The sequence below is a fragment of the Pezoporus occidentalis genome, unplaced genomic scaffold, assembly GCF_034315485.1.
Source record: "Pezoporus occidentalis ecotype Australia unplaced genomic scaffold, CSIRO_AGI_Poc_V1 ctg4, whole genome shotgun sequence".
NCBI classification, from domain to species: Eukaryota; Metazoa; Chordata; class Aves; order Psittaciformes; family Psittacidae; genus Pezoporus; species Pezoporus occidentalis.
In genome coordinates this window covers 16,350,376-16,375,938 of record NW_026915724.1, presented here as the reverse complement: position 1 = coordinate 16,375,938, position 25,563 = coordinate 16,350,376, and the positions used below count along the sequence as shown (strand labels likewise).

The window sequence follows — 25,563 nt, the reverse complement described above, 5'->3', positions numbered from 1 at the left end:
AATCTTACTAAGCCCCTGGCTTCAGTAATATCTCTAGGATTGAGTCTGCAGTTGTGCTTGTCATAAAAAGCATCTCTTGTTAGCAATTTTAAAAGTGTTGCCTTTAATTTTCATCACGTGGTCTGCATCCTTGCAAAATTTACACTGTTCTGTACCACTGGTTTATACATGCTGGCTTCTGACATTCAGAATCCCAAACAAACATACTTCATTTGGTCTTGACCACTCATCACCCACTTATCTCTTTTTTTTTCTTTGATATGAGAGAGATAAGGACGAACACAACAATTCAGGGAGTTGATAAAACTCTAATCAGTGTTAAGGGACTTTGCCAAGTGCTCCATATCACTGCTTTTTGAACATTTAGTTTGGTGGCACTGTGACTGGAAGTTTTACTGCTCTAGCCACATAATTTCACCCGACATTTGATTAACTGCATATGAGTAAATTGGTATTAACCCACCCAGAACCTCCTTTGTTGTTCTTTGTAAACACTACCTATTTCTTACCTTCTGCTACAGCCCACTGCATTTCCAAAATGTTTTAAGTCCTGCGTAATCTAAGCAGCACCACTTCCACTTCATTTTGCTACCAGAACATGTATTCTTTTCTCCAATTTATTTGGTGTTCCATCAGTGGTCCTAGTAGAGTTCTGGCATAACTTACTATCAATCTTCATAATTCTGTATATTTAGCATTTATTCCTACTCTGCCCCCAGCTTGCCTAATTTTCAGTGCTTCACAGTCCACCTTACTGCAGCTTTTCATGGTAGCCACTTCTTGGAGCACTTGAGGCTTTGTGAAAATATAAATAAAGCTCAATTCTATCAGACTGTATTATGATATTTTTACAGTAATTCTAGCCAATTGAGGGTCTTATCATAGAATCAACTAGGTTGGAAAAGACCTCTGAGATCACCAGGTCCAGGCTCTACCCCAGCACTGCCAAGGCCACCACTAAACCATGTCACTAAGGAAGAGCCTTCCAGCTGAATTCCACTTGGCCTTACTGATGCAACAATTTCTCTTCATTTTGTAAATTTAAGTATTCTTTCCTGTTTTTTTAATCCAAAATCTGATCTTTTATTTTTTCTTAATCATATTAAAGTGTTTCAGCATCCTCTGTGGTGAAAACTGTAGAAGTACAATGGTATTTTTGCATTAAGCCCTTGCTCCTCTTCAGTCAGGAGCATTTTCTCAAAAATGTTAATCACTTTTAACTTTAGAAGTAATTTTAGATATGAAAGTGGGACTACTTCAAAAAAATATACACATATCCTGCTCTAGAAAGTGGCATGTTTGCTTACTTATGTTACAACATTATGAAGACAACTTCATTTGAAACAGTGAGCCAGCTTCTCCCTTCTGTGAGTCATTCACAGAGCGGGAAAGGAAATAAAAACTGTCTGAGAAGGAAGAGCAAAGTATGATGGCAAAATCACAGCACTATGATAACTGTCACTGAATTCATTAACTCCTTTTTACTTTGAACATCTGTATAGTATCTGTTCACATATATGATCTGCTGTGTCAGTCTCCTTCTTAGGTCTTATTTTCTACATTCTACATGTAAAATGCCAAATGTAACACCTTTCTTACTGGTTTCCTGTTGTTTGGGTTTTATTTAATAAAGAATACTTACTAAAATGAACCCAGTATCGGGCTATCTTATCCTGGTCCTGTCATGCATTCCTGCTTCTGTTTCGTTTAGGGAAAACTGGTTCTTTTTAATATATAATTTTAGTAGGAATACTTTCATGTGGAGCCTTCTCCTCTAAAGTTGTTCTTCTGGCATTGTATCAGAGGAATAAGGTAATTTTTGTCACCACCAATTAAAAAGTTTTACGAAACAGGACCGTTATAAAACAATTAAACCTTGCAAATGCAGTAGTCTCTAGGAGGGAAACCCTGGAGGAAATTCTGCTTATTAAAACTGCAATTTTAGTTTCCATTAAAAAGGAGAATAAGACAACACAAGATGGGCTGGCAAGACAAATTATTTCTTAATGTCAGTTGAGCTTATTTCAAATGAGATAACATATCTACACCAGGCTGGGTTCAACACATTTTTGCCTCCTCAACTCATTTATCTAATTCAGTCATCTTGATTATAGCCTCATGGACCTTCATTTTCAGAGGAAGAATTTTGTAACAAACAACCTACACAACATGCTGATTACTGAACAGTTAATTCTAATTAACTTGGCTATGGCAAGAGAATTTTGATAAAGTCCTAGAATGCAAATACAGTTTGGTTATTCTGGCCAAACTTCTATAAAATAACCCACAGCAGAGCCTCCAGATGAGACATCAGAGTGATCGGGATCTAATTTAAAGAAACAAATGAGAAAATTAAAATCACAAATAATTTATTCTTCCGTTAGAATTGATGGAGTACAGTTTTAAATAGCGATGAAGTACACAGTGGTGGAAAATTGGCACAGAACCTACAAGCATTTCATTCATAATAATGTTCCTCATGCCGTATCTGTTCAAACCTTGATGTGTATTTTCTATCAACTTTAAGAAAACTGTTTTCCCTTTAAAAATGATGAACAAATTTAAAATCTTGTCTTCCATGTGTGATGTCGTACGTATAATGAATACCAGCTGGTTTTCTGGTTTTAAACCCCAAATATGATCAACTAAAACTGAAATATTGTTTTACCCCTGGGCTAATTTTAAGTTTTGTCCTTTATAAAGGTTGCCAAGAATTCCTGAATGCATATATTCCTGCACAACAGAATATCCATTTATCTGATATACAGTTTCAGGACAGTCTCAAAACCAATTTTTTTGTGTGTACTATGCTATTGATCAAGGTGCTGCCTCTATCTCACATGCAACACTATAAGCCGTAACGTAGTTCAACCCAAAATTTGGCATTTATCTCACCAACAGGTTTTATATTTGATGTTGTAAAACATCCCTTGGTCTCATGTTAACCGATAAGAAAATGGACACACACAGAAAATGCCCCCTTTCTAAAGATATTATATCTCCCAGTTAGGAAAGTTTAGATAGGTTTTACAAAGTCTTCTAGGCTATTTTGATACATACAAATTATTCAACTAAAGATTAAAATACACTTATACAATACAGTCCTGTCCTCCATACTTTTTTCAAGTTCTTTGCATATTCAAGCCAAGTAAAATTAACACTTGTCATTTTCTTTGTTATTGCAATTATTAAGAGGGATTACAGCTTGCTTTTGCAAAGCTGTGACAAAACACTTGAGAAATAAAACCCAAACATTTACCTTGTTACCCAAAAAATGTTGCAGAAAACTGTCAAACTATGTTAGAAATAATTTTTATAAAACTGCTTCACTCAGAAAAATTGGAAAGCTTAAAAAATTAATCTTTGCACAAGACTATATTATACTGTCCTTAATTATGTTCCCATTTAGATAACTGGGATTCTCATTCTCTTTGTACATGAACCTATCAGTGATGTATGATGTTCTCCATCTTTTTTCACTGTTATCTTTATTGTACACCATTTCGAGATTTATACAATCAAGCACTTATCATGCCTCTACCTATTTTTAAGAGTAGATTTCTTATCCTGCCCAGTGAGTAGTGTACTGTCTTGCATATTCACCACATGAAAAACATAATATACAAAATATTGCTGCTGTAAAAAGTGTGCATTTCCCCTTTTCCCCTACAAAAAAAATCTGTGGAAAAAATATTAAATTCCCATAACCTTCATAAACATACAAAGCTGTTCGCACCTTTCAGTCTGTAACAGTCTATTTGACATATAGTCAACTCACTGCAAATTATGTCATGTATTTTCTGTCCAATATTGCCATCTAGAGTAGAGATGTGAAATCAGTTTCTGAGAATCTACAGTCTTTAACAATTAACCCATAAAGACTGTATACCATAAAACAGCCACAAGATTTTTCCAAAAGCTAGATGGAATGGGAGGTTCTCATCTCAGGAAGATGTCCACAGTGCTGAGGAGACAATATGGCTGCTAAAAGATATTGCCTACTGGAATGTGAGTACTTTTTCACTGTTGGTAATTTCCATACTGACCCTAAAAAAAAAATTCAAAATATGTAATTAGATCACAAGACACATTTTTCCTGTATTAAAAGCTGAAATCAGAAGACCATCCAAATAAACCATGATGTTGTTGAAGATCAAACAACAATAAACAATATGCTGATGTAAGTGGTACAGTTTCATCTCACTAAAAATCCTTTACGTTTTACAAGGAAGACTGATGATGCAGATTGAAATCCAGGATGCTAATTTGATCAAAAGAGTGAAACTTTAAATTCAACAGACTGCTGTGAAATTTGCAAAACACCACCAAAAATAAAATATAGGAGTTACTTCCCACCCAAACTTTGAAAATTATTTCAAAAAGACCAGGTCACTCAAATTCAAAGTAATTTAGGAAATTACCTGCTTTTAGAAATACCTAAAAATATTCATACATCAAACATCACAGAATGGACTGATATATGTATCTCAAAACCCAAGGCACATCCCTGTGAACACAACTAGTCAACATATCCTATGGGAACCAATTATTCCAGGTATCTGATACATAGAATTATTACCCTTATTGATATTCTCTATTTCTTTTGTCAGAATGTCATGTACTGCAGAGCAGGGCAGAGGTGAAAGCATCAATGGTACATGCTTGCCATGATCTTTCACACAGGCTTCAAGGCTTGCAGAAACAGGTAGTGTGGTAAAAAGTAAATGTTCTCCAAGCTACTGTCCTGGCACCATTCCATGTTAAGTACCATTTTATGTTGCAATGTCATTTTTTTCCATGAGACAGTCAAAACAACTGCCAGATGAGAATTTAAGCAATGCAATACCTATGGGAACGGCTAGTATGAAAGAGAGGCCTTCTATATTTGAGTTTCCCAGTGGAACTTAAGACTGCACAAACTGGAAGAGTAGAGCCCATCTACAGAGAGGGGTATCCAATTCTACTGCAAAGAAAGCTGGAAGAAACTCAGCAAATTGAGATTAAGTTCCCTTGACCCTACATTCACCACATGCGAAGCAATTTTCCACAGCTTATTATTTACAGGAGGAAGTTATTAGTTTAGTGCATAAGCATTTTGTTAATCAAATAATGAGAAGTAATTGTATCTCTAAACTGCCACACTGAAAGAGATAGTTCCTTCTTCCTTGTCTTTACTAATATCTGTAGAAAGCAAGCCAACTGTCCTCCTTTAAATATATGGACAACTGTGGCTATTCTCACTTCCACGGGAAAATTCTTATTGAAAGTTCCACTGATCACCTGCTGACATATCAGGATAAAACACTAGGACCTCAAATTGATCATAATGTACATTTAGCTAATCTCCATTTTATTTATGCAAAGAAAAATAACAGTGTACATCTTAATGACACTTCTGAACAATTCATATTGCAAAATTGTATTTTTATAGTTTAGTGCCTTCTACAGGAATAAACTTTCCACTTCAGGCTTTTTATACAGAAGCTTTTTTACAGAAGTCCTTCACTAGAACTCCATCCCCGAGTTTTAGGCACTACCTATCTTAGCAGCAATGGAAACAAGCAGTTGATTTCCAGGTCACTTGTTTCCCCTGTTCAGTGTTCATTATACTGCTCAGAGAAAATCTGTGTCAAAACAGGATTCATGTCTGCCCACATGGCTTTACAGTAGAAGGCCATCAGCTGCACACCTGAGGTGTTTCTGCAGCTGGAGAGGAGGCTTAGTGGATTGTGTTTGTGGAAAATAAATTCAACCATTTTTATTGCAAAGCAGTAATGAAGAATGATCCACCACGAGATTTAAGAACCTCATCTGTCATATTAGTCATCCACCATGAGGCTTATGAAACAGATCACCTTAATCTTTAAGGTCCAAAAATACTGCCTGGAGTGCCTTACAAAAAATTACATTAACACTTCGCAAGAGAATGACTAATCATACCTCCAGATACATGATTCTGGGTAACTCACCAGGAAATAAAATCCAAGAGAGTTGTACATACATACCTGAGAGACCATGTCCTCTAATTCATTAGTTTAAATGTCCACAAGAAACTAAGATTATCAAATAAGTGTGTCAGAATCACAACTTTCTCATCGAATGAAAGAATACCTGGTCATATCCATAAGGCCTCTGCTGTGGTGGCTGTGGTGGCCCAGGCTGAGTGGGCCTGTATCCCCCATACTGCTGGCCTTGTCCTTGTGGATAACTGGGATACTGAGGTCCTGGACCACTCTGGGAGGGGCCTGGAAAACATTAAAATGGAAACAAAAAAACCCAACAAACAAACAAACAAAAAAAGAAAATAGACTGCTTAAAGTGCTAGTAAGAAGAGGAACAGTAAAAGCTTTGAATTTTACAACTGAGCAGGGCTAAGAAGTATCACTACTGTCCAATTAGTTTTCTTCCTACCTAAAAATGTATCAGGGATCAGTAGCCCTCCTCTTACCCTGGAAAGCACCCTGGCTGACAGGGCCTGTGGTCCAATTACAGAAATATTTACCTTTATTTATATATTCATTTTTTATTATGAATGCATGTAGTTCCACACATTGTCACAGGATCATAGGACAGAGAAGAACAAGGCAAGAAATGACAAATCCTAAATATGAGCACTGTTCAGGCTTTGGGGAGACAGGCTCTCCTCCTGCTGTAATGCCACTCCAGTCTTAGAACTTTCTAATGCCAGGAGCAGCCAGATGATCAGCAGTGTTTAGCATCTGGACCCTCTGAAGAGCCTAGCAGGGCTGCACTGCCAGAAGTCTGTTCCCATACCACGGCAGGCAATCATAAATGGCATATCAGGCAAGCAAGTTACATTCACAAAATGTGAGATGTGACAAATAGTAAATGCTACTGTGGGATGGAAAAAAGCACTCCCTAACTCCATACTCTGCTGGTCATCCTAACTTTTCAGAAAAAAGATGGAAAATCTCACCACTTGGCTCCAGCCTTTTTTGGCTATAAAAGGAAGCAGTTCTTTTGTCAATACAAACTCTGTTACTATTCACAGGGACTCAGTTTGTCTACCACTGGAAGCTAACCTAACGGTTACTACCATCAGGTTAGTAACCTAAGGCAGCCACATTTGAAAGCAAAATTAACTTAATTCCCTTCCACCTTGGGAAAGATGGCCTACCATCTGCTTCAGTGACACTTCATATGGATTTTTTCCAGTGGATCTAATTTAGCTTTTCACCACCACCCCTTAAAAATGGGCAGAGTCCAGGAAATTTGCAACTCTTCAGAAGTGCTGCTTTCTTTTAAACAAAATAATTATTTATTTTTTTTTTGCTCCCTCAGAAGAAACAGATATGTTTTAGCTGTAATGTCATTCAGTGGTAGGGAGGGTTAGCTTTAGCTATAGGCACTGGACATCAAGATGACATCAGCTGGTAAATCTTTTAGCAATTCTGGATCTATATAACAGTCAAAAAGATGACCTGGAGAAGAAAAGTTCTATAGGCTATTAACATCCACCTCAGGCCTCAAATCTCCTTCACCTATGCAATTTCAGCTTTCTACATGTAATGAAACCTCAAAGGTTGATAATAATATCTGTGATCATGATTTATTTTTGCAAATTAGAATGAAAACTAATATTAAATCAAGCAAAGATACTACAATCCTAAAAAGTGCTGACAAACGAAACTTGGTTTTATTTATTCATGGTCATTCTTTATAGCTGAATTCTAGATATTCAGTGACACATTTTATAAAATAAAAATGGAACATCAGTATCCATTTCTGCTAAAAAATGAAAACTGAGAAGCATGCTATTTGGGTTTACAAATTACGGTGGGTGAGTTCACTCCAACAGATTTCTTCACTCCTTTCCTCCATTTCTTAACCTAAGGTTTTAGAATAAGTCAGATTTCTTTATTTACAAAATTTAGAAGAGTGAGCTAGATGGACCTTCACTTCAATGTTCTTTTTGTTCCTGTGCTCCATTTAGTAGAATGTAAGTCCCTAAGTATTATTTTAAAACTATCCATTCGTAACCTCTACAAGGCAAAAACTTGCTAAATCTCAGTGGATCCTCTTAAAATTTAACTCTGTCTCAACGTAACTGGATTTAATGTGTTAACTGGCATTTATCGACACAGCAAACAAGTCATTCATGCACTCCTCGCACACACACAACGCTGAAAAAGTTTCAACACCTAAACCTGCAACAAAGCTAAAAGTTAAACATATGAAATTAGGTTTCAAAGATTCCTTATTCTGAAATAAATATGCAGAGCTTTACAATATGCAAGCAAGTAAAACCTGAAAGAGCAGTATTTTCAGTATGTTCTTCTGACCTCAAATTTTCAGATGTAATGCACAGTATTTACACACCAATACTTTAAGTTCCCTGTTTGGGACGTTTTCCTTGAATTTAAGGACTATATTATCTCACATGTGGCAGTGGATTTCTGATTCCTGCCACACATCAGATGGGTTGCATCACTTGTACAAATTTATGAGGCAACCTCTCTTGAAATCTGCATTGGTAATGCTTATTTGTTTCCTTACTGATCAGGGTATAAATGGCTCTGCCGTTTTTGTGAACTCCTGACAGTGTTCACCTACAGAGGACACAAGAGAGCAGAGTGTTTCTGGGTCTAAATTACAGATATCTTTGTTTTTCTGTGCCACCACACTGTCCCAGATTGCCAACACAATCTACTTCCCAAAACATGCTGTCTTCTACGCTTTCTTGTTTTGGCCCAGTGAAATTGTGGGCAGCTTTTTTGCACAATCTTGGCCTTTCAACCAAGTAAAATATGGAACGAATAACATATGTCTCTTCTGTGATTGCTGCCTGTGTCTTCAGGTTCTTACCATAACCCTGCTGTTGTCCTGGATAGCCCTGCTGGCCTGGATATTGCTGCTGTTGTGGTGGATAACCCTGCTGTTGGGGTGGTCCTTGATACGCATCTTGCTGCTGACCATACTGCGAGTTTCCTGTAAGATGATTGCAAGAAAGCAAAAGCTTATAAAGATATCTACTTCATTAATTTTTTTCCCCTCTAAGATGCACAGCCAACAACACAAGAACAAAATGAAAATGCAGTATTGATTTCAAAAACTGAACAAAACAAAGAAAACTCAAACCAAAGAGTAGGAATTCGGCCAAACAAACTGCAGTTAAAGCCAGTATTGCAAAGTTGAACTGCAGCATTTTCAGCATCTCTGCCAAACGAGCATTACATTTACTGGAACATCACAGTCATAAGACCATGACTATGCTAAATAAAAGGAAAAAAAAAAACAAAACAAAACAAAATTAAGGACAGCTACAAGAGCACAGACTAGCTACACAAGATCAGCAAGCTGTTTCCTAACGGCACTACAATTATACAAAATATATATACACACACAAAAAGATAGACAACTGAACCAACAAATTTATGTTTAAATAAAAATTTCCATTGAGGTAAAAAAAAAAAAAAGTCTCTAGAGTGTTTTAGTCATTTTACTGTTGTTAGAAATTGCAAATTGTGGTTATATATTTTAGGTGTTTGCAAGAAATTATTCTGAACACTTCAAGTTCCCTGCAATTTTCAAGACAGCCAGCAACTAGTATTCTACAAGAGCTTTGCATGGGTATAAGTTGTGTTGTGCAGGAATTTCTGTTCCCGTTGCGGGTGAGGGAGGAAAGGGAATGTATGTGCGTATGTGTGTGAAGGTATATAGATACCTCCTTCGTAGTAATGTTGTGAGGAATCCTCATAAGGCCTATCGTAGCCTTGTTCAGGATACGACGGTTGCTGATAACCGTAATCATTATGACCTACATCAATTCGACAAGAGACAGGAAGAAACGTTAATGGCCTCTGAGTGAAAACCCTCAAAATATTTCATTTCTCAGAAAAATGAAAAAAATTTCAACTGGATATACATGAAAAAGAATTTTCAAATGTATTAGCCAAAGACTTATTAATATGATTTCCTTTCATATTGAATTAACATGTGACAGGAAAAAAAAAAGGCTTAACGCAGTAGTTTTATCAACATCACAGCAAGGGATGGTCTTAACCTACTGATAATCCTTGTTGGAGGGGAGGAGGGGAGTACTTTATCTTTCACTCAAAAAAAAAAAAAATTTGAAAGCATTTAGGCCTTTCACATGTAAATAACCTGAATTAAATTAGAATGAACAAAGAAAGCAATTATCATACTTTGTCTAACACCTGTTCCGCTGATCTCCAATTCAAAAGCATATGCTAAAAGCAGTGTGAAATATAACAAAAAAAGCTCAATGAAGTTATGAACCACAGTCTACATTAGATTTTGCTTTTAAGCAACAGAAAAACAACATTCTCAAAATTTTTTCTACAAACAGAATTCCTACAAGTCTTAAGAAATCTTTTCCTCTTACATTTCAGCCCTGAGTAGGATCACTGCAAACAAACCTTCCTTTTCTGGCATATCTGATTAAGAATCCAATATATGCAGTAAGCACCCTACCTGTTGTTGCTTTTTATAAGAAATATATTTTACCTTACAGATGACCAAAATATATCTTACTGCTAGCTTCAAGAAAACAAGCCAAAATTATGTTAAATTTGAAATTAAAATTACACAGATTATATAAATTTGGAATAAAATTTTGGAATTAAAAAGAAATGAGAAAGTTCTAAAACTAAGAAGTCATCATATTTAGTTCTGCTACTCTACCATACATCATTGACTGAATCTAATATAAATGCATACTCATTAAAACAAGTACTACAGTACATTCTCTTTAGGTGCTACATGAGTAATAATGAGGTAATGATAAAGACTGACTCGATAGAACAAATAGGTCTTAGAGAAGTAATCTGTGCTGCCACAGAGCTGTTGATGGTAACACTGAATTGCCCTTACTTAAATTGCCTGTAACCCTTTAAAGTTCATGTGCATAACATAAAAGTTCCAAAATGAAAATTTATTGATGAGCTAACACAACTTGTCAGATAATTACACAAATAACACATGTAAGCTTATACAGACGTGGGTCAATGTACCTTAAAATCAATTTGATAGAAATTAAAATTCAAACAACCAACTTGTATCCGTTTATTTTCAATGAGTAGCTGCATTGGCAATTACTCCACTTTGCTGTGTGTACATTCTTAAAACATTAACATCTACCACATTCCTTGAACTTTGTAAGATACCATTAAGTTGCGCACACAGTTATCAGAGTAGTCATGAGTCAGCATCTGTGTTCTCCCAGCCTCTGCTCAGCCCAAAAACACGTTAATTGCAACTTTTCTAACTCATAACACAATCTAATAGCCTTCAGCACTCTAAATTCCAAGAAGTAGGAGGACAGATTTATGAAATTCAAAGTTCCAGTCTTGCCTTGAAAGGACTGGGGGGACTTCCAACGAGGATTCACAATTATGATCTCCCCAGGGCAGGGACCATTTTATCCCTTTGTAGAAATTAAACTGAAGGCCCATACCATAGCAGCAATAACACATTTGTGCAACTTACATGAAAACTAAAACTAAGTTTAAAACCAGAATATTTACAGAAAACCCACATCTTTTTACCAAGTTTTTAAAGTTTGATAAAATCTTTAATAAAAGGATATCGCCCCCTCTCTTAATTACAACAAAATTACAACTGTTTTAATTCAACTCAATTATACTAGATATGCTAAGGAACCCTCCACACTTTTAGATAAACCAATTACAGCACTTCATTTTGAAATACTAAAACTGTTGGTAGAGTTTCAAGTGGGAGTTACAAATTACATGCTTTCAGTAAGTTGTAAAATTAACTTGTCATAGTAACTTAAACTGTAGTAACAATTCTGAATCTGGAAGGTTTTGTAAATGTGAGGTATGACATCCAATTACTATTCTTGCCTTATTCCCTAATTTTGGGCATATGACTACATTAGTATTGGGCAGGTATAGAAAATGGGAAAGTTAACATTTATGAGAGATTACCATCAGGGTAATATTGCTGGTTCATGCCTTCTGGAGGACCTTGTCCACCATGACTGTATTGGTCCCCATAATAGTCTTCCTGGCCTGAGTACTGCTGTGGTGGGCCTGAAAAACCACAACCAGTCAATACGTAAATAACTTGTTTTCTCTGTTATAAAGCCTGCTAATTTCTGATTTTAGTATGAGAAATCTTTCTCAAATGTACTCCCCACCCATACTGTTGCATTTCAGACAACATATGTAATCTGGTTTACTTAAAAAAATGTAAAAATTAAACTTATCTATCTATATATACACAGTTGTTTGGCTGCATTAGATTGAGCACATATATAAGAAACTTCAGTTTTGAGCTCATTTTAGCAACATGCGCATAGCAGACTAAGGAGCTAAAAATAAAGTTATTCCTTTTCCAAAAGGACTGGCAAGAAAAAAAAAAAGGAAAAAGAAAACAGAGAAGCAAGATTGTGGAACATTGCTCCTTTTTTCGTAATTGAGCGAATTCAGAACCAAGCAGGCACTCTGTTCCTTTACTGTACCTATCATTTAAATGTTGAAACAGAATTCTGCATCAGCATATCTAAGATGCTGAGTATTTTTACATACTTTTTGTCAGAAAGAACTCAAAACAAAAGAAATACTTGTCTTCACGCTTCATGGTTATACCAGTAATCTGTTCCTGCAAGAACCACCCTTAAAAGGGTAACAAAAAGAGTCCACAAACAGTCTGTGACACCCAATAATTTGATTGAAATTGTAAGCAAGAGAAGTGATTTAAAATAGTTTTAAAGATGGCTATTTAAAGCCAATGTAAAAACACTGAAGTGAAGTCCTACCTTGCTGTGGTGGCCTGTATGGAGGAATCTGCCTCTGACCCATTATGTGATTTCCTTGGTTAACTTGGCCCATCATTCCCATAGGCGGCTGCTGCCCCTGGTAATGCTGGCCACCAGCTTGTGGCATGTTGTATTGCTGGGAGGGAGGCTGCTGGTGCATCATTGGACCTGTAGAAGGAAAAGCAGCAAACACATCTTCTGTAACACATAACCTGCGATTAAACCCTTCAAACAGAACATAGAAAACCCAACCTTTTAAAAATAGACAAAAAAAAAAAAGACTTTGAGGATCTGTTGTTCCTAGACCTATACAAACACAGATGATCAACTCATGAACCATATTACAAAACAGAACTGTGCCTCCATGAAGCTGCTTTCTAGATGATTTTTCTTCAAACTACTGTCATGATTAAAGCCCAGCTGGTAACTCAGAACCATGCAGCCACTCACTCACTCTCTCTTCCCCCTTATTCCCCCCCCTCCCAGCGGGATAGAGAAGAGAATCAAAAGCATGTAACTCCCACAGGTTCAGGTAAGAACAGTCCAGTAACGAAGGTATAACACAAAACTACTACTGCTACCACCACCTATAATAACAGAAGTAACAAGGGGAGAGAATATAAAACTAAAAAGGGAAGAGAAAAAGAACAATAAACACAGATGATGCACAGTACAACTGCTCACCACCCGCCAACTGATACCCAGCCCAATCCAAGCAGCGATCTGGGCCTCCCAGGTGACTCACCCCAGTTTATATACTGGGCATGACGTGCTGTGGTATGGAATACCCCTTTGGCTAGTTTGGGTCAGGTGTCCTGTCTCTGCTCCCTCCCAGCTTCTTGTGCCCCTCCTCACTGGCAGAGCATGCGAGACCAAAAAGTCCTTGATCGGGGTAAGCATTAATTAGCAACAACTAAAACACTGGTGCGTTATCAGCATTGTTCTCAGACTAAAGACGAAACACAGCACTGCACTCGCTACTAAGACGGAGAAAAATAACTGTTGCAGCTGAGGCCAGGACAACTATATAGACATTAAGTTTACTCATGCACAAAGGTAACTGAAACACTTTCACCATTTTTTGTTTGTTTATTTTAAAAAGCATCTGCAGAGAAAGTGTAGATGAAAACCTGATGGGGAAAACTTGGTAAGTCACAGAAATTATTTAACATTGCCAGCTCCTTAGGAAATAGTTTCAATATACATGTTGTTACAGTCCATCAACAAGCTACTTGGCTCTTATTACAAAATAAAGAATTGTATTCAGCCTGTAAAGACAAACCACATGTACCACTGAGTCAGGCAAGCACACAACAAGCAGTATGCTGAAAAGCCCACAGGAATCCATGCTCTGCCCACCACTGAACAGTCCCAAGCAGCCTGTAACAAAAATCTTCTTTCATACAAAGTTGCACCACATTGCTATGAACCACAGAAAAAGACCAGGAGAGATCAAGTACTTCCCATGTTTTACCAGCTGAGAAAATCTGATTAAGGCTGAACTGAAGAAATGCAAACTTCAGTAATGAAAACAGACAGTAAAGAACACCCTGCTGACATAATACAGCAATTAAAATGATGATTAGGCCATTTCATTATATGAGATTACAGGTTAGGTCAATATGACTTTTAACAAAGAACTCTTTCTTCACTTCCTCTCTAGTACCACTTCAGAAAAGAGTGGATCCGGTATTAAAAATCTGACAAAAGAACTGTGAAAGGAACTGAACTTCTTAACCTATTTTTATAGTGCACTAATTCAAACCACTTAATACATACTAGTGTTATAAGGGTGAAATCCTAAACTTCTTTTGCCGCCCCCCCCCCCCCCATGTTTTATAAACTATAGACAAGACTAACTAAAAAAACCAAAACAAATCAAAACATCTAACTAGCACAGCCACTCCTTAGCTCCATCCCAGAGGAAAAAAAAGGCATCATCCAGTCTTCTGTGTGCTAGATCTCGCCATTGAATTTAATTATTTTTAACTAGGTGCTGGAGTACAAGGAGAAAGTCCTACATGAAACCACTCCACTGAAAATCTACCTAAAGTCAGTACTGACAATGGATTTGTATAAGGAAAGGAATATATAGTCACTTATATCCTGTCTTTGTGGGGTTTCAAGAGAAAGTTAAGCCAAATTAATTAACAGTATGAATTCAAAGGTGTTAGTTAAATCCCATTAAACCCCTGTGTGAAATCTCTCTGTGAGAAGTGGCCTTAGCTCTGTTAAGCTTCATTTTCCTCTGAAGATAAATATTGCCCACTCTTAAAATGATCCAGTTATGCTTCTATCCTTCAGCATAGCAATTTCTGTGCCTGGTTTTCAAGTAAAAAAATGGTTTCAACAGAGATACCATAAGTGGTTTTCACTTAGCAAAAATCTATTTAATTTTTTGATCTTCTGAACAAGTAGGTAATTTATATTATTCCATTTCACTGCTCCTCTGTTTGGAAGTACTGAGAAACATTAGGCAGCCTTGCAAAAAAAACAGAAACTTCTTGCCATAATATTCCTAGATCTCAAGAAAGCTTGTTAATTAACAATATTAATATTAGTCACAATACAATGTGATAAAATGCGTTGGGTCCCCATGGTGCAATGTAGAGGTTTTCTGTTTGCTTTTTAAATTAGAACTTCATTAACGCTTTGTAGAGCCACAATGAGAATTCACTACCCTGTATCAGACTGTGCAGTGTGTTAATAACAGAGCGCCTGGCTTCCTTCCAGTTTGGTCCACATCTCCCTCTCTTATTAAGAAGATACCTAAAAGAAGAAACATGCTCTCTATCGTCTCACACAGCAGAACCATTTTATGGGAAAGTTCTGAGGGGCAAGGAAGTTCAAATTTGGTGGCTTGCTGTTTTTTTTTTAAATGAAGCCTATAATAAAGCTGATTTATTAATTATATAATACTTAATATGATACAAATCTAACATAGAAAACCCTGACAATTACTCAAGGAAACTGACAACCTAATCTTCAGACATGTAAGGTGAATACTGAGGAACAGAAACGCAAACTAGAAGTGGCTCCCAAATAAACCTACCAAATCAAGACCAGAAGTGTACTGAGGATGAAAGAGCCGCAGAAAAAAAAAAAACTGTGGTTTAAAAATGTCTCCTTAGCTTTGTCTCTTCTGCTGAAATTCAGATACTGGTGGTAAGTGCTGTGAGAAGACAAGAATAACTGCTGACATGGTTGAAACTTCTGAAGAACCAGTTCTTCATCTCAAACTGAACAGTAATTTCAGATGTCACTTATGAAAAAAATACATTAAAAAGAAGTAAGACCAAAAAATCCCTTAGTTACTAACATTACCTTTCACATTTTACACTAGAGAAAACAGATAAAAGAATGAGCACTGTGGCGCCTGTTTGTACCTTTGTTTTTTCAAGATAGGAGAACTGTGATGTCTTCTGTGTCTAGACACCCTACAAATCCAGCTACAGCATGACTGCATTTCAGAACATAGAGATAATCTTATTTTTCTTTAATAAGCTTGATGTCCAGAAAATTGAGACTGCCACAAGGACGATCAGGGGACTGGAGCATCTCCTGTATGAAGACAGGCTGAGAAAGTTGGGGCTGTTCAGCCTTGAGAAGGGAAGGTTACGTGGAGACCTCATAGCAGTCTTCCAGTATCTGAAGGGGGCCAACAACAATGCTGCCCCTGGCAGGGGGGTTGGAAGTAGATGATCTTAAGGTCCTTTTCAACATCATAGCTACTATAAGCAGCTATGGTATTGCAATGTAATGGCCTCTGCTTACATGGGAATGAAGAGATGGCAAGGCATTCACAAAAGGTTCTCAACCTCAGAAATAATTTTAATCTGATCCATCATACCGAAACAGGCTTCTATTTCAGATAACACTGGATGTTCCTATCTTTATGTTCCTTATGTGGACAACAAAAGAATACGATGTCTGTACCTGCCTCATCTTTGCTGTCACCATGATCTCTTTGTATTTGCTTGTAATTGAAAGAGCTCCAAAACTTTAATGGACTTTTTCTAAGTTTATGTAAATTAAATTGTAATTAAAAATAAAATAAACAAAAATATGAGCACCAAATTCAACAACTGGTCTTCAGCAAATGACTGAGTCAACAGGATGCTCTCATGAAGAGCTCACCTGTTAAAGGTAAACTAGTCCCCTGTCTCACCCCAAGCACCTATAATGCTCATTAAATACAAACTGGGGAGTTTGGCAACTTTTCTTCAAATGCTCCAGGCAACAGAACGGAATCATAGCAAAAGGATCTGAGAAACACAGTCTCTGAGATGGCCAAGCTTAGCAAAAGGATCTGAGGAAAAAAAAAAAGTTTCTGAGATGGCCAAGCCATAAGTTCTTGGTCCTTATTTTTAAAGTATTTGAATTCTGTTGCTTATTATTAGTCTCTGGCTGTGAAAGATCCATTCAACAGAAGTTAGAGGAATTTCCATGTAAGTTTCAGGCTCCAGAAAAATCAGGCTTGCACCTTCCATCTGAAAAGTCAGTAACTGGCAAGACTTGAAATATTTCAACTGAACAGAAGTAGCTTCCCATGCAAAAGAAGAAATGTACCCATAACAACGGAGTTTCTTCCATATTCACTCAGCTCTGCTGCTTCCTATCTTTTCAGAAAAGGTAGACAATATTCAATATGGATGACCCAGGCTGCCACAGTAGCTTTTTAATCAAGAGTCATCTACAGTATCTCCCACTTAAAACAATATGCTACTAAAATCCAAAACAACTAAAATTCTTCTTTCAACTGGACTGACTACATAGAAAACCCAATGCTATCAAATTTTGCTTCTCATTTAATATATTCCTCTGGCTAGCATTTTCTAAACTAGTGCAAACCAATAATAAATACAAAGCAGAGACAAAGTAAATCCAATAATGGGTTGTTACTATGCATTTTATTTCTTAATTAGCACTTTTTCAATTTTTCTTACTAACACCATCTGCCTCAATATCTGTATATACAGCAAGATGTTTTGCTAGAAAATGCACATAAAAATTATGCTCAAACCACCCAAAAGTTAACATCAAACATTTCTGTGTTACGCTGTCTTTATCTGACAGCGTGCTTGTTTTCCAAAACCACTTGCCTCGTTCAGTACACAATAGATATTACTCACTGAAAAGCTCTTTTAATATTTCGCTTCCTCTTAATTGTTCATGTGAGGTGTCATGCCTACTCAAACACTGAAGGAAGACAATTATTAATTTACTCAGAGGTTTTCTTAAGGCATTTGTAACTAAATGTCCAAATCTTCATAATGAATATACTTTCACAACACTCCTGTGAAATCAGGTGGTATAATCTTACCATCAGATTAATTCCTCTGCAGATGAGGAACCCATGCAGGAAAAGATTAAGGTCAAAAACATCTACTAATTTTTAACAGCCAACTTGAGATGCAGAGACCTTATCTTGCAGAATATTTAGCATTATATATAGCTAGTGCTCTTATTAACTGACAGACACAGTAGAATCATTCTCAATATGGATTACCCTTTTACAACAAAAAGGAACAAAGCATGTTTAGGGGTTCACAAATGTCTCCTGAAAAGAACAGAGAGGTTCAGAAATTTTGGTTCATTTCTATTACTGACTGGCAACACACATAACCAGTTCGGAAAGCTTCAAGTCACTATCTGTTTGTTTACTTTCTGTTAAACTGCATCCTAATGCATTTCCTAGTGGTTCATTCTTATTTCTTCACTTAGAGGAGAAGCCTGCTCTATCCATGCTTTGCTGAGACCTCTGCCCAGCCACACTGGATCATGGCTACCTACCCAAATCTCAGTTTCACAGACTCCCATGACATTTTCTCCCCTGCCATCCTGGAGTGACAAGACAGTAAAGACAGAAAAAATATTACCTCTAATTTGTTACTAAATCTCAATACAAGCATATCAGCTAAAAGCAGAAAATGGAGGAAATGTAGTTAAGTATTTAAAATCTGACTGATTTGGGACAGTATTTTCATTGATACAGCAAGTAGCACCTTGCTGGCATAACAGACAAGCTTCAGAGCCTTGCTCTAAAGCGAGGGACACAAAAACCAAAAAAAAAAAACACCCAAAAACCCCAAAGCAAACTGCAACAAAAAACACCACTAAACAAACAAAAAACCAACCAACCAAAACAAAACCAAACCCAAAATCCCAGCCTTGAAGCAGACATCTGGAACGGAAAAAGTGTCAGTCTAAAGGGTCAAAATTTGGAAAAAATAGTTACCCAATTGAAAGCTTACTGTGGCCCTGAGCGGCAGGCAATGGCTCCAGCTCTTGCTCTCACTAGAGAATTTGCTCTTGTTCTTGAACCTGTAATTCGGTTAGATACTGCTTTATTCTTTATTCCCCAAAGCCACTTCAGTACTATTATTTGTTCAGAACAGAAACCTTTTAAGTACCTTTCTGCCTTAACTCTGACTGAGCAATTTTCAAGTTTGACAGAGTAGTGAAAATACAGCAGGGGAATATTACCAGGAAAAGAACTCTACTTTGAGATGGAATAGTCACTAGTCCTAAATTGTGAGCCAATCATACAAAATAAGTTGTTTTCTGCAGACTGACTTAGTGGATGGCTCCCTCACACATACTGCTACATATTTATTGATAACTCTCTGCAATTGAGAAATTTTAAAGTGAGCATGCACAGGACTTTTCCAAAGCATCTTACAATGTTCACAAAATTAGTCCATTGTGTACTGCTCAGAATATACAGATAACTTGCCAATTCAGAGAGAGAGAGTAAAAAATACTCCCCCTTGTGATAGCATCCTCTGCTATATGCCTTTTGTTTCCTCTGCCCTTAAATTTTAAGAAAAATGCCATTAACAATGTGTACAAGGACGGACTCAGACTTGCCACTTTCACTACTGATAAGAAAAATACAGAAACTTCTGTTTTGTCTTGACTTATTTTTGATCTCTTGTTAATTTAGTCTTTTGTTTGTTTTGAACTTTTTGAGTGATATAATAAACAAACCAACCAGTTTCACTTATCTGTCTGTACTCCTCAGGAACAAATGGTCCCAAACTTCTGCAGCATGTCTTCTAGCAGGTGGTACACCCAGATCCAATTAGTAACAGACTTACGTTGACAATACTGCTTGTTGATTTGTAAAGCACATTGATAAGAATATGCAGTATATATATACAACTCAATAATTTGGTCTGCTGTGACCCTAATGCAGTATTTTAATTGTGCAGTGTCCTTGCACTTCAACAGGATACATCATCTCTGTTTATGCTATGCAAATAGTACAGATACAAAATTAGTTCTGAGTTTTACTACCTACTCAAGGGTATTTCCTGAAAACATTAGGGAGTAGTGGATTTGTTCCTGGAATTGGATTTTATTTTTTCAAGATTAACAGACATTCCACACTAAAACAACATGCAGCAGAGAACAAGGATTACTTAGGTATAAAAATCTAAAGGCTACCTGACTTTAAATTTTCAATTTACCCAAGAGACTGAAGAGTAGAGATGTATTTTATCAACTCAAGCAATAACAACACTTAGATGGAAGTGTAAAGTCTGAGAAAGATAAACAGCAGTTCAAATTTGTAACTGATGAAAGCAGCTCCAATCCCAGATTCTCACACAATACCTGAAAACAGTTCAATGTCTGCAAATAAATAAAAAGTCCCTGACACATGGGAGAATGAAGATGTTGAGTCGTACAAACATGGGTATAGATGCATTCAGAGCCAGAACTCTGCAGGAAAAGAACTTTAAAGATGTCTGTACCTGAGATAATTCCTTTTTACAGAAGCTAACACTTACCTTGGTTTGGTTGCATGTTCATGTTTGGTCTGGGACCGTAGTTGCCCATCGGCTGTCCCTGGCTCATAGTCATCTGGTTCTGCACTGGCATACTCTGAGAGGATGGCACTGAGTGATTATAGCCGCCCATTGACCCATGGCTACTTGAAGGCATGTTCATGGAACTGTTTGTCATATTGAGCTGGTTAGGTCCAGGTCCTTGCATAGGCATATGATTAGGTCCTTCAGAAAGAAAAACAGGGAAGAAGGTTCTACATTAAGTATCATAAAATAAGCAAATATAGTCATACTGAATCACAAAAGTAAATAGAAGTCATTAAATACAATTACATTTTTAAAAAGCTAAAACAGTTCACTCATTATTTCAAAACTTAAAAATAGCAGAAGTTCAGTTCTACTGTGCAATTTTCTTTTGTTAAGCAACTGAAGCTAGTACAGCAAAAGTGTAAATTATCACACACTTCATCTTACATCCATACCATATGCAATCCCAGCCTTTCAGTTTCACACAACAGACCACAAATTCCAACCTGAACTGCACAAGAGCAGTTTAAAAATCAGCCTAGTAGCTCTACTACAACTATATAATTGTCAATAGCTAAAACATTTCTGTTTATTCAAACAAACCATACTAGACACTTTTCTGCAATGGTTAATCCTCTCTCCCTCTCCCCCCAAAAAAGCTTGACACTACTAACACTGACATGGTGCAAACACATGCAGAATAAAAATGGCTGAAGGCATATTTAATATTGTTTGAAATTTATAATCTGTAGCCATTATTCTGTAACTGTATTTACAGATTACTAGGGTAGGAGATGATGTCTGGAAGGACAGCCACCAAATTATCAGCTCACACCTCATGCTTGCAAAGATGCAAAGGAAGAACAACCTGTTCATAAGATGTCACTGCTCACTGCAGGGGGATTGGACTAGATGGGCTTTGAAGGTTCTTTCCAATCCAAACTATTCTATGATTCTATATACTTACGTACCAGCTACATCCCTTCACCCTTTATCTCCCCTCTTTGTGACAACACAAACTGGCTTGTTCTCTGAATTAAATCTACTCTCAATGAGTATTTTTAAAAGTCTAAACATTACAGTACTATCCTATCAGCTTATTCATTATTTTAGCTGGGGTGAGAAGCTAGTAGGAGTAAAATTAGTAAGAGGTGTGACTGGATATAAATATGACAAGTAAATGAAATGCAAGGATTATGCATATGACAAGCACCACGAGGAGTTTATAAAGATATGTACCACCCGAGAGCATGTGACAGAGTAAGTCAACTGCAAACAAGGCAAGTGCTGATATATACAGAGTTCATCAAGAAGATTCCATGGTTGTCAAACATACCACAGATTTTTTTGTTAAGCTACAAACCCCTAAGAAATATAGAAAACTCTGAAAAGTAACCTAAAAGTAACCATGCCAGAAAAGTTGTAAGAAAATAGTGATTTAGTTACATATCTCCCCTCTGAGGAAAAAAAAAAACAAAACCCAAACACCAGAACACGTATCTGCCTTGAGATGTAAACAGCTCCCAAGTTCTGTCTTGGCTGAAGAAACAACTCCACTAATATAGGACAGAATGAATGCAAAAGGAAAGACACAGAGTTGTACACAAGGTCTCAGAGGCAATACCAAATGACCTGCAAACAAAAAAGATGCAGAAGAAAAAGATACCAATGATGAAGGAACACACCTATTAAAAGCCAGCATAAAAAACAGAGTAAGTTCAAGAGTATGTTTATCCTTTGCCCTTTCCAAGACACCTTAATGAAACGAACATGTAAGCTTATTTTATCAAAGAAAGTGAAAACGCTGACAAAGGTATCATATATGCAGTTCACTGTTCCTGCAAAACAAGGTGAGCAGAGATTCCTGAACTGTACAACGGTGGATGCAGCACAAATACAGAAAAAGTAACTCACTGTACAGGATTATGACCATGACAGAGAACTACAGGTGCCTATTCTGTCCTCTCTTCAATTCAACACTGCCTAAATCTGTGAGAACATGAAGACAATTTAATTCTGAGAAAGTGAGATAATCTCTAACCATGAGATCAATCATCAATGTGTTAAAGCTAAGATGAAGAAAAGCATCAGACTGTAGTGCGAAGCAAGTATTGCAGGACTGCCAGAAGATTACCTTCTTAATTTCCTTCCTAAGAAAAGGAATACACAGGGTTAGTGCCAGAAAGTCCAGGCCTGGGAATGGTTTTGTTCCTCTTTGCTCGAGAGGAAGAAACTGTCAATAATGGATCTCAGAGAGCTAGCCAAACACATGGTGGAAAAAGTTTTTAAGACCAGTAATGTAAGAAGCAAAATGAGGAAGGCAAAAATCATCACAAGAGAAAATAAGCTGAAAAAATAAAATAACTTCCTTCAAACACTGGTTTACACTGCATGTCTCAGTACCAAAATAGAAGTCACGCATAAGGAAAAGCTGGCATAAGAAATGACAGGCATGTGTCATGTTCTGGGGTCAAAATCAGGTAGTTTGTTAGTGAGAAGCCAGAAGACAAGGACAGAGGAAAAGCTATGTCTGTAGTAACAAAAACCCTTGCAAATGAAAAATAGTAAGAACACACTTTACAAATTTATTTAAGTTTGCCAAAATACTGCACAGGGTTCTCCTGCACATAAAGACAACACAGTTATTTTCTATTTCTTTTTTAATACCAGTAAATGAGATAGGAAGAATGGAATATGAACGAAACATGAAGTGTGCATCTGCCATCAAAATAACTGTTTCAAATGCTATACTAATTAGATTCTGTGTTGTAACAAAGTTAGTGGAATAAGTATCTATCTTTACTATAAACAGAAGTCGTTTTTTCTCCTAACCACTTATGGACCATATCTTAGCTCTGAGAAGTTTTAAGCAAGCCTAAGCACATTTGAAAGTACATTTTCAAGAAGGAAAGATTACTTGGAGAGAACTTGTTAATACACAAGCACCTGTTATTCAGGAAGGCCACCTACCAAAGTGCCATGACAAAGGTCAGAAAACCCTAAGGCTAGTCTTACCTTCAGCTTTCTACATGTGATAAAACAAGCTCAAGAAATTGGGAAGGTAACTTGCCACCAGCACAACCCAATTCATAATCTCCTCCCAAACCTAAATGTACTTTATATCACACAAACTCTCAGCGTAACTCTTCACACAGCAACTTTTTTGGGTAAAAACCATGATCCGTCACAGGTATAGATAACACTTGGCTCCACTACAGGCTGAAAAAGGTTCACCAGGACTGTCTTTTCTGGTAAAAGGACAGAGATACTCATTTGTCAAGGGATGCAATTAAGGGTTTCAGTAGCACTCCAGGTACTTTATTAAGTAGAACACAAGTATGAGAAAAATTATCCTCTGCCCTTTAGGAAATGGGACAGATCTACGCCAGAACTTTAACTCATGCTGTCCATCACTAGGCAGTTCTTTTGATCCTCCTATCAACCCTTTCACCCATACTCAGGCCAATGGAAGCCCATGCTCAGATTAAGCCTTCCAGAAATCCTCAACTGGTATTTTTAAGAGCCTTGATTTTATTTCTTCCAGGCTGGTGAACTTGTGGCTGTCAAGCCTAGATTCTCTCAGTTTGCATGTTAGTAACTTTGTTCCTTTTAGAAAGATCACCTATCTCTTCAGATATTTAAGGGTTTAGATCTGGCTTCTACCACAAAGCGTCTGCGTAACATTAGAGTAAGAGCCCCATAAACAGAAAGCAAATGCATACACTGCAGATATTATTAGATACATGTCTGTGAAATACAGAAAGGCTCATACACAGGTAAACTAGCAAACAAAAAACCCCAAAACACTCAGTAATCCACTCAACAAAATGATTCTGTTTCCCCTTTTCCAACTATGAACTATGAAATGATTTTAGCATGCCTTTCTGATATTAGAGATGCCCTCATCCTAAGCTGTTAATCTTCACATCCTCAGAGACAACCTTAAACAGAAACAGAAGAAACAGATATTCAAAAAAAGGGAGTATGTTGGAAAAAAAGGCTAAATTAAAGCTTAGCTGGAAACTGTATTTAAGTATCTGTCTAGGTGAATACCAAAACAAACCTATTTACCTTTCACATATTTTCGTAAGAGCTCTTTTCTTATTCTATCTAATTACAAAACATGTATGTTTAAGCAGTGACTTTTATCCCCTGTGGCTCTGCAGTGAAGTCATTATGCTCACATTGTGACTTAGTAATCCTTCTCCTTGGGAAAGATCACTATAATAACAATAATATGATAACACTAGAGGGTCAAAAAGACTGATTTGTGAGAGGCAATGCTATTCTCCATGGGAGCTGATGGATCTTAGATGGATAGAGGACTTCACAACCAGAATATCTCTGACCTACTTAGGGAACAGCATATATCGCTCCTTCCACTTGCAAATGCAGACCATGACCAACATGCATGATGAAAGTAACTTCTTCTCTATATCTTTTATTACACTTCTCATACACAGTCCCTGGAGGCTATTCAGCTACTCTTCTCAGAAAAGCTGTCACTATCAGGTCCATTTTATCAAGATTTGCACAGAAATTAAAGACTACAGCAATCATTCTATTTTTTATGTTATATTAAGTTTTGCATAGTTATTTACTGTGTTTACTGTCAAGGAGCTTTTCCTTGTGACCACCAAGAGATGAATTTTCAAAGATCCTTTGACAGCAGTTTCCTTTCTTGGAAGTATCAATACCTTGAAGAGCTTTTGTATGAAAACTTCCTCAAAAAAAAAAAATGAAGGGGTCCTGAACAAAAGCAATCCTGGGAATGCAACTTTAACATGAAAGCCAATTCACATGAAATAGGCAGTACGACTTTATGAGTGGAAATTCTGGGAAACAGCCTCTATATAAAGAAGCAAGCTTTTCCATGGCCTATTCCATTCTGATCTGACTGCTAAAGGGAATAGTTACCCCAAAGCCAGTACTGGCAGGTACAATGTGGAATTTTATCATCTTGTTTCACTGCTTTGTTTCTGA

At 36.9% G+C, this 25,563-nt stretch overlaps 1 protein-coding gene across 4 annotated transcripts in view; it reads right to left on the bottom strand.

Annotated features, from left to right (window-relative positions):
- Nucleotides 1–2,352: 2,352 nt before the first annotated feature.
- Nucleotides 2,353–25,563, bottom strand: part of SS18 (SS18 subunit of BAF chromatin remodeling complex) — a 42,087-nt gene continuing 18,876 nt past the window's right edge. For 2 of the 4 annotated variants that reach the window (XM_062632804.1, XM_062632802.1), the window contains 7 exons: nt 20,557–20,778; nt 12,764–12,931; nt 11,931–12,035; nt 9,686–9,778; nt 8,827–8,949; nt 6,112–6,245; nt 2,353–4,047 (listed from right to left, as the gene is read on the bottom strand). In XM_062632804.1, the coding sequence (XP_062488788.1) occupies nt 4,021–4,047; nt 6,112–6,245; nt 8,827–8,949; nt 9,686–9,778; nt 11,931–12,035; nt 12,764–12,931; nt 20,557–20,778 (872 nt within the window). In that variant the 3' untranslated portion in view covers nt 2,353–4,020. The remainder of the gene's footprint in view (nt 4,048–6,111; nt 6,246–8,826; nt 8,950–9,685; nt 9,779–11,930; nt 12,036–12,763; nt 12,932–20,556; nt 20,779–25,563) is intronic. The other 2 variants (XM_062632803.1, XM_062632805.1) reach the window with 2 other exon arrangements.